The sequence below is a fragment of the Lytechinus variegatus genome, chromosome 10 (genome assembly GCF_018143015.1).
Source record: "Lytechinus variegatus isolate NC3 chromosome 10, Lvar_3.0, whole genome shotgun sequence".
In the NCBI taxonomy this organism is placed as follows: domain Eukaryota; kingdom Metazoa; phylum Echinodermata; class Echinoidea; order Temnopleuroida; family Toxopneustidae; genus Lytechinus; species Lytechinus variegatus.
Genome location: NC_054749.1, coordinates 30,882,740 through 30,895,181, shown reverse-complemented (window position 1 = coordinate 30,895,181; position 12,442 = coordinate 30,882,740). Strand labels below are relative to the sequence as shown.

Here is a 12,442-nt window from a genome sequence, read left to right as displayed (position 1 = left end):
TATGTGTGTGTATATGTGTATATATGTGTGTGCGTATATATGTGTGTGTGTATATATGTATATGCGTATATATGTATATGCGTATATATGTATGTGCGTATATATGTATATGCGTATATATACATATGCGTATAAATACATATGCGTAGATATACATATGCGTAGATATACATATGCGTATATATACATATGGGTATATATACATATGCGTATATATACATATGTGTATATATACATATCTGTGTATATATACATGTACTCATTTTCTGAACTCGGTTTTGATTTAAACTGTTCCGAAGTTGTGGTTTTTTATGGATAGCCAATTGTGACATCAGTTTGGTGACAGTTGAGGTTCATTTTATTAGCTCATTTAACACTAAAATCAGTCTTAACTAATTAGAGAAGATGAATAAGACATTTGTCTTTTCCATTTAAGACCACAAAATAACTTTATAGTTAAAAAAAAAATGAAATTTTGATGTTTTTTGCTCCCCGTGATTTTAGCACATTTAAACAATGGTCTAAGTTAAACTGAACTTCAAGATACAGCCCTCTGTATTTTGATTCAAAATATACCAGCTGATATGCAGGGCTCTTATGAATTTGGAACTATTGGTTATATAAGTACTTTTTTTACTTAGTATGTTACTGTGATAAGCACACCGCTTAAACTCGTATTCAGATTACATCTAATTACTTTATCATGCCAAATTTAAGAAAAATAATAGTAACCATTATGACGCCCAAAAGTTTAAGCCAAATAATATGCAATGTATGTATACATCTGTGTGCAGAAAAATTATGACTGCTTGTATCACATTTGTAAATGGCATGCATGCCAGACTAAAGCCAGGTAGGCAGCCGACTTAGACTTGGCCAAAAATGACAATTGAATACCAAAGATATATAAGTTAACCTAAGCAAAATACTGAAGTAAAATACTTTAAATTTTGGCTCATGCATTCATACCAGCCCAGATCCATATGGGATCTGAAATTATTACCGAATAGACACCATTCAGAGCTGCCAAGTAGTACTGATTTTCTGTATTTAGTACTGAAAATAGAGAATACTGATGGTTTCATGCAAAATACTGATTTCTTAAGTTTCAGTTTATGTGTTGTCCTATGGTATTCCTGTGAAAATACTATTTTCCTCACCAAAATACTGATTTTCAGCCTTGAAAATACTGAAATGTTCTTGTTCAGGTTGGCAGCTCTGACACATGTACATTGCCTGGTGGGTAAACTGGGCTATCTTGGTTCAGTAAAGTTCTTTGAATATGCTGCTCTCAAACACATCATTTAGTTTAGTGTGTGATTGAGCCTAATCAGGAGTGTGCATTTTTCTCCCTACTATCTCAAATTATTGGTTAAATGGTCTCTCTGAAAATTTTGTGATAGAGACTTACTTCGCCTCTATCATTTCAACAGGGGTGTCGTAAATACTGCACTTTGCATATTGTGCTATCATTATACCATGGATGTTTCATTAATTTATTCAGTATATTCCAATATTCTATGGTTTGCGATGTTTTCAACTGAGTTTCCCTGTAAAAGTGGCAGGTTCATAAATTAAGTCTTATTGTGCTACTTTATAAAAAAAAATGTGTAGATCTTATATGCATATAACATAAGCATTTTTTCTATGCTAAGTTTTATTCATTCATAAATATCCTCTATTACTGGGGGTGGGCAAATGACAAAAAAAAATTTCAAACGGGTGAATTCTATTGCCATTTTTGCTGCTGAACACAAATCCGCCAACCATTTTGACCTCCAATGAGGTTTGATATTGGTTCCAGCCATTTTTTTGAAAAATGGCGGGAAAATTGCCCTTTTTGCCCTATTTTTATATATAACGGCATATAACGGGTGTGTATTTGTCTCTCTCTTTGTTTTTGAGGGTGCTGAGTTCAATTATCTCAATATGTAAATCATTGGATGTATAGCCATGGTAAAAAAATTGCCATTTTCCCTCCATTTCTTGAAAAATGGCGGGAAAATGGCATTTTCCATGTTTTTTACATTAAGTAGCATAAAATGGGTGTGTGATATGTCTTATGTGTTTGAGGGTGCTGAGTTCAAATATCTGCACATACATATAGGACATTAGATGTATAGGCTGGGTGAGATAAAATTGTTTTCCCGCCATTTTTTGAAAAATGGCGGGAAAATGGCCTTTTGGCCATATTTGTACATTAAACATCATAAAAGGGGTGTGCGACATGTCTCTTTATTTTTTAGGGTACTGAGTTGAAATATATGCATACTTATTGAGGTACAGGCATGGTGATAAATGGTTACATCAACATTGTAAGCAAAAATAAATGCAAATAGTGAATTTCATATGTTTAGTAAAAATCATTATCATACATGTAGTTATGAACAAAACAAAACAAAATCAAAGATTTAATAATCTGCAGACCAGCTGCTTTAATGAATCAATGTTGAAAATACATAGGCATACAGTTGATATGAATAACATGAAAGCAGACCACATCACCATAACTGGACATTCAGGTAAAAGGACATCCCTGACCACAGGTTATGTGGGAAATTTGATGCATAGTGGTCAAGATGGGGCTGATCAAAGCTTATGTGTTCAGGCTCAAGTGCTTAATAGCCATTCTTGCCAACTCCACAGCTGATGAATTGAAATCAGAAATAGACTTCTGGATGACAGATCGAGCTGCTGACAGAAGTCCTTCTTCAAGCTCTTGAAGTAGACCTTACTAAAATCCTAAAATGCTGCGCTCATATAATTTTGCGTATAGATCATGCAATAGATGTGCAGAAACATAGAAAAGAAGATTTGCATCCACCAGTTACTGGAGGTATCAGCAGGTGATGGGATATTTGTATATCCAGGATTTTCAATCCATACTAGGGTTGATCGCAATCTCCAAGTTATTGTCTCCTAGCCATAATCAGCAATAAGTGTCCCTCTTGGATGGAAAATAACAATATTCAGTGCCAAGGATTCAAAGGATTTGTAGCCAATAAATTCGGTAGAATTGCATTACTTGCTAAGGAGTACCTGTCATGACGAGAATTCATCCAAGCTTTCTTCAATGCAGATGTGGACACCAACAACTACAAACTTGTTCTTGCAGTCACGTGGCTACATTCATTCAGAATGAGTGGTTCACATGCTGTTGAGAAATTTACACAATGACAGGTTATCTTAACATCTTCCTGATGAAAGAACTGCTGGGCATCAACAAGATGGGTGAGCAAAATGCTGGGGATAGAACGTGGCAGGTGATTCCTTGAGGAAAAACTAAACGGGTAAGACAAAATTATGGTGGACAAAGAGAAAAGAAACAGGATCGGGAAGAGATAGGCTAGTTGCTGATGTGATTGAAGAAGTTATTAGTACAGTGAAGAGCCAGATGTCCAGGACCGATTACTTTATCGGATGTTGATGGCATGCATGATTTATGCTCCTTTTACCAACTTAGAATGTGAAAGCTAGTGCACAGATTCAAAGTTACTGATGAAAGTTCTTCTGTCCAGACTCTGTCCAGAAAAAAAAATCTGCTGGCATCTGGTCGTCTTCTGGTACACCCTGAATTTGAAAGTAAGAGTATAGAAGAAAGGAAGGAACTTTTAGGTGGAAGTGGGCTCGCTGTTCTGAAGAGATGGACACAGTGTAGAAGCTCGAAGCACACTTTAATGCAACTGTTGTATCTTCACAGAAATTTGCACTGCATAAGAATGAGGAGTTAAAGAAGAAGAAAGCTTGTAAAACTCTAACAATCTTAGAAAGATGTAAAGACCATAATGGCCCACTGACTCTTAACAACTTAGATATGTTAGCAAATCTCAGTGAAAATGGCTTCAGAATTAAGTTGGCTATCTTTGTCTCACAGTAACTCCAGACATTCGTCAAATAGGTGTGTGAAAGGATCAGATGACATACAAGATGGAAAAATGTTCTGTGGAGAAATTGAAAGTTTTGATAAGAAATGCACGAAGAGTACCAAAAGACAAAAAATGGATGCTCTGCTGCTGAATGAAAAAATTCATATATTAATTCATTATACACGTACAAACATTAGTACACTCTGTGCTCAGACTCTACAGTTTCATGTAAACAATTTTAATTTGTCAAAATATTTTCGTTTTCCCAAACTTTGACACAGAGTACTTGTAGGCAATCGTATTAGTCAAAAATTATGTTCCAGTTTTACTAGTGTTGAGATGGTCTTGTAAATCACTGCACCCAATACTGCATATTGATAACAGATGCAATCAGTACATTTTAACATCTATAATTCTAACTAAAGTCAAGGTGATATCTGGCAAAAATTTCACCAAGCCAAGCATTACCCCAAATCTAAAACAGAAATATATAAATCCTCAAAGGAAAACATTGATAACTAACAAGTAATTCATATAGCCTCCTGCTTTAAATTTCATTTTCTTTAATCTAGTGCTGATCATGAAAACATGCAATATAGGTAGTTCGACTACTTGTTCTATTACGTTATGTACATTGTACACCAAAAATATTTCAAAGCCACATACATGTATACCCCCCCTTGCCTGACAATTTCTGGGATTTTTCTCTAGAAAGACAATGAAATTATATCATCATATATGAATCATCTATTTTTCAAATAAATAGCATGAACACATATCAGTTCATACTATAGTATAGGTACAGATGCATGAATATTGGTTTTTTTATGAATGCAAATAGTGATTTGTGATCATTTATCACCACATGATAAAAAAAAGCTGATTTCACCCCCCCCAAAAAAAAATTACAAATGTTGGAACAGATTTAATCTATTGATTGTTGGCTTCAGTGGCCATGAAAACTACAGATAAATGAATAGTTACTGTTTTATGTCAAAAAATTGTGATTTGAGGGCAATTCATACCAAAAATGGCCCAAATATGCTGTTTTCACCTAAAACATCATTTTGAATGACCCAACTTATCTGATTCATGCATTTTTGTGCTTAGTGACCATGAAAACATAGAGCTAGACATGCAACAAGTTACAGATGAATGAATAATTAAGGATTTATGTACAAAAATTGTGATTTGAGGACAATTTTTACCAAAAATGATCAAAAAAATGCAGATTTTCACCCAAAAACATCATTTGGAATGACCCAACTTATCTGATTCATGTATTTTTGTGCTTAGTGACCATGAAAACATATAGTAAGATATGTTGCAACCCTAATTTGTACAGATATTTAAGGATTTACAAGTGAAAACACTGATTTTTGAGGAATTCGGCGGCCATTTTGAAAAATCGCTCGGAACCAATATCAGACGTATTCTAAAACAAAAATACTTATTAGATTTGTGTTCAGCAGCCAAAATGGCAACAGAATCCACTCGTTTGAAAGTGAATTTCCCAAAAAAGGTTTTATTTGCCCACCCCTACTATTATCATTATAATATTGTTTCTAAAAACATTCCAATGTTGATTTAATTTGAAACTGCTATTGTACTGTTATTAATTATAAATATTTTTAGTATTTTCCCCAAAAATTTCTTAGGGTACAAATTTGATATTGAATTGTTAATTTATTCAAATTTTCTGTGTTTGTGTGTGCAATGAAAAAAAAAGAGAAATCTATCAAGTAATTCTTCTGAGTATGTTGATTCTACAAATAAAACATTTTTTGTACATTAAATTGTGAAAGCGTGATTCCATGTATTCCAGGTCATAATACTGAAATAGTTTACATTGTAACTTTATTATCTTTAATGTGGAGAAGATTTATGGTTCACCATGTGTAATATGAAGAAGGGAAGGAAATACAGGCAGAAAGATTGAAATGGAAAGACGATATAGGATGAAAAGAGAAAATTAGAAGTATTCTTTTCTTGAAAGTGAGTGAAGTCCTGAAAAGGACTGTACACCAGATGAGATGAGCTGAATATGGCTTGAGTAGCGATGGTTTGAGTAGTAGCAGGTTGAAGTTATTATCTTTATCCATCACACCAAGTATAAAACAAAACAAACATTAATATTGAAAATATGAGTATTTTATTCAAACTTCCCTTGATCAATTCATCAAAGTCAGCACCATGAAGTCACACATATACATGAACATATTCTACAAGGTTTGGTAATAATGAAAGCAAACTATTAAATACTTCTGTATTGAAATAATGACATGGCCAATACTAGTAGGTGGAAATATTACTTGGGTATTCAAGTTATCCCAAGTGTCTAATCGGGATCTGCCGAACATTCGATCAGTGTAAATTTTTACTTGTCAAATAGCAATCAGCGGCAGGCCATTCCATCAATTGACGTTTACTCCCTGGCCTAGTCACCAGGCAAAATAATGTTATCATACAATATCAATAACAAGCCGGTTATCCAAGCGAAGAATGGAAGAGCAAAAACAAATAGCGGTACCAATGTGGATGTTTGCTGGCTAGAGAAGGGAAATAAGAAGACTATTGGCTTCATAAATTTAAGCAGGCCAACAGTAAACCTGGTTTATTATGTTGAAACCACCCACCGTCCCCAAAAAACTAATTTCATGCATTTGACATATATTTCTATTTATTAATTATATATTGCAATTCCTTAAAAAAGGAGAAGAAAAAAGGAAACAGAAATTGTTACATAGGAAGTACAAAATCAAGTAATTTATCATTGTTTTCAAAACCATGGTTAAAAAAAAATACATTGATAGCGCATTGATATAAGACGACAACAGCTACATAGCACCATAAATAAACACCCCGTAAAAGTCCAACATTGGATCCGTACCTGATCTTCATCATTTCAGTTACATGCATATCAGGACCATTTTCTATTCCTCATATAACTAAAGAGAATTTAAAAGCTCATATTTATCTTAGATTATCTTTTCATCTTCATCGTTTACCGCAGGCTCAGTTATATAAGCTTCAGAATGCAGCTGCTCGCATTGTCAAGTTGTCAAGTAAACGCTCTCATATCACTCCCATCTTGTATTCGCTGCACTGGCTCCCTATCAAAAATCGGATTATCTTTAAGATTTTGTTGCTTGCTTTTCACAGTATTCTTGGATCAGCATCACAATACAGTCTTTCATTTATCAATTACTACAGACCAAGCAGGTCTTTGCGCTCATCCACTTCTGGCTTCCTTGTCATTCCAAAAGTTTAAAAAACTTGGGGGAAAGATCATTTGCTTTTGCATGCCCCATTTTGTGGAATAGCTTTCCTGAAGACATGAAAAAAAATTGTACCTCTGTCGAAACTTTCAAAAATCTTCTAAATTTTTTTTTATTTACTCTTAGCTCTTTAAGTGCCTTGAGGACTATAGAGTGGATTTGTCACTTTTTAAGTCATGTTATTATTATTATCATTTCAGTTATATCACCAAAATATAAGACTAGTAACCTAAAGTCTACCAATTACTCTATAGCTTTTGTCAATTTTTGGTAGATCCATTATGAATTCATGGCATTGTCTGAGATATAAGAAAACTAACCCAAGAAAAAAATATTGCACCATAAATGTACTCCTTAGGCATAGAAGCAATGCCTACATAGCTCATTGTAGACTACCAGTAAAATCACTCGTTAATTAACAGGCTTGTGAGAAATCACCTTACTTCAAAACTCATTCTCCACAAGCTTCTCAATTTTTCCTTTTTTTTTTCCTGTTTTTCCTCTATCCCTGACCAACAGAATATATAATGCTAGATGAGGTTCTTGGGGTTCTATAAATCATTTCCTCAGGTGGGGCAGGGGATGCACATTAATTTGAGATGTCACTTATTATGGCAAGGTGTTCTTTAAGATGCCATCTTTCTAAATTTCATGAGTAAAACAAAATTGAGCCAATGCCCTTTATTCTTGAGAATTCAATACTGGCATCAAAGAAAAAGTAAAATATTACAAAGAATACTTTACTGCTTGCTCACAATGACTCGATATCTCCATCGCAAAACATTTCCCAGACATTTGAGCAGGATTCTTACAGGTAAGGCAAGCATTTTTTAAACTCACTGGCTGAAAAATGAATGAATAGTGACAGCAAACTATTTATTCACTGTGCCTTGCAGAGTCATGACATATCAAGACCTCACCATTGACTCAGTGAAGGGTCCTCTACGTTGGCTCAGACCAGCCTCCTGGATGATCAGATGAAAAGATGGTTTAGCCCTCACCATTAACACAGTGAGAGCTCTTGCAGTGGGTCTGCTTAGATAATTGATTCAGTAAAGACTTGTTCATCAAGGTGATTGCTAATACAATAAATCAGCCCTCACCACTGACATACAGGAAGCTCTTCAAAGGATCCTCTCTCATGATGACTCAGTCCAGCCTTCTGTATCAGGAAGCCATTCTTCAAGAGACAACAGAAGAAGCCAGCAACTCGACGATGACACGTCTTCACGATTACATGCCCAAAGATTGTTTCCTCAACAGATGGAGACAAGAGCTCACAGTTGGGCGTCCACAATCAGCAACAGCTGGCTAGTGTTGTGTCTCCGTCTTCCTCTAAAGGGTGCAGGACCTCATCCTTATGGAGACCATAGCTCAAAGTGAAGTGGTATAGCCACATCAGCAGCAGCAGTCCAGTGTCTTTGTCTGTGTCTCCCTCTAAAGGATGCAGGACCTTGTCCTTAACTGATGGTAAGTAGAGACAAGAGCTCACAGTTGAGTGACTGCAATCAGCAATGGCAGGCTAGTGTTGTGTTAAGGGTGCAGAACATCATCCTTAACTGATAGTGGATGGAGACTACAGCTCACAGTCAACTGGCAGTTTATCCACATCAGCAACAGTAAGCTCCCTGCTACATCTCAGTCAGCTTCTAGATGACGAAGGATCATGTCACGAACCTCGGTGATATGGAGCTGTTGCTGTGTTGATGAAAAAAGTGAGAAATATTGAATGTTTTACTTTTTCACAAAGGCTATTCATAATGCACGCAAGAATTTGTGTTGGCTGTACAAAACTGGGATCACTGAAAATGGTAACAAAATGACTTAAGTTCTTCTGCAACATAGATACAACCAAATTGCCATCTCAAAAGAATCAACTGTTATTTTTTATATTTTGAAGATAAGGGCATTTGAAGAGCAATTATTCACAATAGGCCATTTCTTCATAGCTCACAATTATTATTTTCATCATTCCCACAACTTTCTTTTATAAGTCTGTATCAGTAAACCTTCCAAAAGTCATAAATTAAAGGAAAAAAAGGGCAATATGCAAAATTGTGTTAATATGCTCTTTTCCCTCAAACTTGTCCAAAAGGAAAATGTTTGTGGTCCCAAGGCAATTTTACTTTGTAATGAGATTGCAAATGGACCTTTCCAGCCCTGCTGCTGGCCAATACATCAAATAAACAACTTTGGCAAATTTAACCTGTACAGAAAACTTACCATTAGAGTTGTGTCTCTGTTCCTGACTCTCAGTATTCCTGATTTCAAGGTGTTTTCATTCAGTAGAATAGTGAAAGGTACACCCATCTCATCAAACCTAGGGTAAAATACAAAACAATGAATTCAAAAACAATTTTGAAATATACTCACATCATCTTGAGGCTAGCTTTGATTTAAACATTTTTTTCATTTCTTCTTCCTTTTTCATGCAGTCCTTTTCAAGCTACTTAATGAAATAAATTATAGAAAATCAAATTTCAAAACATAATGGCCCATTTTCTGAACCCGGGTTTAATTTAAACTCTGTTCTAGAGTTGTGGTATAACTATGGATAGCTGAGTGTGAGACAAATCTTCAACAGTACACGTTCGATTTACAAGCTCATCTCTTGATCCGGTCTTTCATTTCTGCCTGGAAACAATAACTGAATTAGTTTCTTTACCTGATTTCAGAACATGTGCCAATGCTTCTGATCAATAGGTTCTCAAGCCAACGTAATAACCCCATTTTGTTTCTTCACTTCTCGCTAACCTTGCTCAAATTTATCCTGATAGGGATAAATTTGATTCTTATCAGTATCATCTCATGTAGGAATTGAATCACATCACTTGGCCCGAAATCACAAAAGGTGGTTTTGAAACCATCGGTTGAACCCATGGTTTATGCAGATTTCCTGTATGAATTCACATATTTGCCACGTAAATTGAAAAGTGTCCAATGATGATGCACGCTTTTGTCACAATGCGCCAATATGACGCCTGTTGCCATGGTTAAGTATGCTATTTTATTAATGAGTCTGCTGTTTTGAATTGATGAGTCCACTCTTCAAACAGTGGGATCATGAATAAAATAGCATACTTAACCATGGCAACAGGCGTCATATTGTGACAAAAGTGGGCATCATCATTGGATATTTTTCAGTATTCGTGGCAAACAAGTGTAATTTATTCAGGAAATCTGCATAAACAATGGGTTCAACCGATGGTTTTCAAAACCACCTTTGTAAATTCAGGCCATTGAGGCTGATCTTGACAAAGCACACCAATGACCATGAAGTTTTCAGAGTGTCACAGTTTGATTTGAAACAACCCTGAATATTTTCTACTTACATGGTGTAATAATTTTCTAAAGATGGAGAGACTTCTATTATGCTCCTCACATTGACGCTGGCTTTTCTGAATTCCTTGCCCAAGTAATCAGAAAGCTACAAGATGAAAGAATGTAAGGAAAGCATGAAACATGTCCACAAAAGAACTACATATCCGATTGTTGAGTTTTGGGAGTGGCCACCTAACTATATTGATATACAAATGTACAACAATAACAAAAGTAATATGATCATTTAGGATGTGAAAAAAATAGCGGAAAGGCCCAGAGTCTCGCCTGCATCAAAATTAAATATCAGCAGAGTTGACTTTGTGAAGTTATGAAGTGTTTTATAAAATTATTCTTGATCACAAAAGTAAAAGTTTTATGTATAAAACTAGATACTTACGCAGCTATTGTGTTCAAAATATTGTTCATAGTTTCCTCCTCAAGGATCTGGAAATGTGTATTGTTCTTCTTTAATAAAAACACTGCAATTCCATTCAACAATGATTTTACCATGACGGTGGTGCGTCAAATATCTTTTTTGAGGCACAGTCATTGTAAAAAAAAGGTCTGTCATAGTCGAGACACACAGGTGCGTCATGGTACATGAAAATCTCAGTCATGTTTGACAAGTGACACACCATTCCCGGGTGTCGTGGGGTGCGTCTTACAATTTATAAGTGTAAAAGTTTGTTTATATACAATTCATACCTCTCTGAGTTCCTTCGTCCCTCTAAGTGGCAAGATGATAACCTTGAGGGGTGCCAACCTGAGATGAAGCCGTAGGATCTCCCGGGATACCGATTGACCTCTGGTGTCAGTGCGTTGCTTCTCCTGGTACCCATCAACCAAGTAGGCAAGAAGACCGCCCTCTAGAGACGCAGAGGTTTCAATAGTGTGAGGGATTACAGACTTCCTCCCATCCTTACCCTATTAATTGAACAGATATATGATATTTACATGAAAAGTTTGCTAGTAAGCAAAGAGACTGCCCAACAAGGACGCAGAGGTTTCAATCATGTGAAGGATTGCTAAATTTCTCCCATCCTTTCTCTACAAACTGAACAAATGGTAACAATTATGCTTCTATAATACTTTTTACCTCTTTTTTTTTAATCTTGACTTTTCGTTCATTAAACAAAACCAGATAACTACAGGATTAGACAAAGTAGATTGGACAAAGTAAGCAATTCTAGGACATTAATCACCATTATCACTGTGAGAAAAATGGATACAATCCCTAATCCAAATTTTTAACGGTAAAAATAGTTATAGGTCACATGAAATACCCTGTTTTTAACTAAAACTGAGATAAATGCAAGGAAGATCCTTGTACTTAACATTCAGTTAACAAAAGTGATCAATTCTTACTATCCCTATACCACTGAACCATAGGTCAATTAACTTTAATCAAAACGTTCAGAGTTGAAAGAATAACAACCTATGCTTCAAGGTTTGAATACCATGGGAACATTTCATGTAAGCACTTGTCGGATGGTTTTATCTGACAAAGTATGTTTCATTCCACCATTAGTATAGTAACAGTGGTTCTCAGCCAATAAGATTCAAGGAAAGTTGTCGGATCTGACAACTTGTCAGATAACAACTCTTGATGAAACATTCCCAGGAGAGGGTTTCATTGACATCTTTGTCCGACAAGTTGTCAGATCCGACAAATTTCCCTGAATTTGAAAGATTTGAGAACCAGTGTTTACTGCCAGATAAAACAGGGACTTTAAATAAAAAAGTAAGACAAATATCCGACAAGTCCTTTCATGAAATGTTCCCCAACCATCCTTTTTACCTGCATGTCGGTCTTGAACAAGTCTTGCATCTGTTCAACAGGTACACTCCCATGGTTAGATATTCTCTCGATTGTATCTACTCCCCATGGGAACTTGTATTGTATCTCTGCCGACTGCACGTGTCCAGACGTTGTGATATCTGTTGCAGTGAAGTCGGATGGTATCCCAGCAAACTATG

The 12,442-nt window shown here is 35.6% G+C and overlaps 1 protein-coding gene across 5 annotated transcripts in view; it reads right to left on the bottom strand.

The window, feature by feature from the left end:
• Positions 1-8,192: 8,192 nt before the first annotated feature.
• Positions 8,193-12,442, bottom strand: part of LOC121422451 (DNA polymerase subunit gamma-2, mitochondrial-like) — a 36,378-nt gene continuing 32,128 nt past the window's right edge. For all 5 annotated transcript variants that reach the window (XM_041617509.1, XM_041617510.1, XM_041617511.1 and 2 more), the window contains 5 exons: positions 12,264-12,437; positions 11,171-11,389; positions 10,477-10,571; positions 9,368-9,464; positions 8,193-8,842 (listed from right to left, as the gene is read on the bottom strand). In XM_041617509.1, the coding sequence (XP_041473443.1) occupies positions 8,783-8,842; positions 9,368-9,464; positions 10,477-10,571; positions 11,171-11,389; positions 12,264-12,437 (645 nt within the window). In that variant the 3' untranslated portion in view covers positions 8,193-8,782. The remainder of the gene's footprint in view (positions 8,843-9,367; positions 9,465-10,476; positions 10,572-11,170; positions 11,390-12,263; positions 12,438-12,442) is intronic.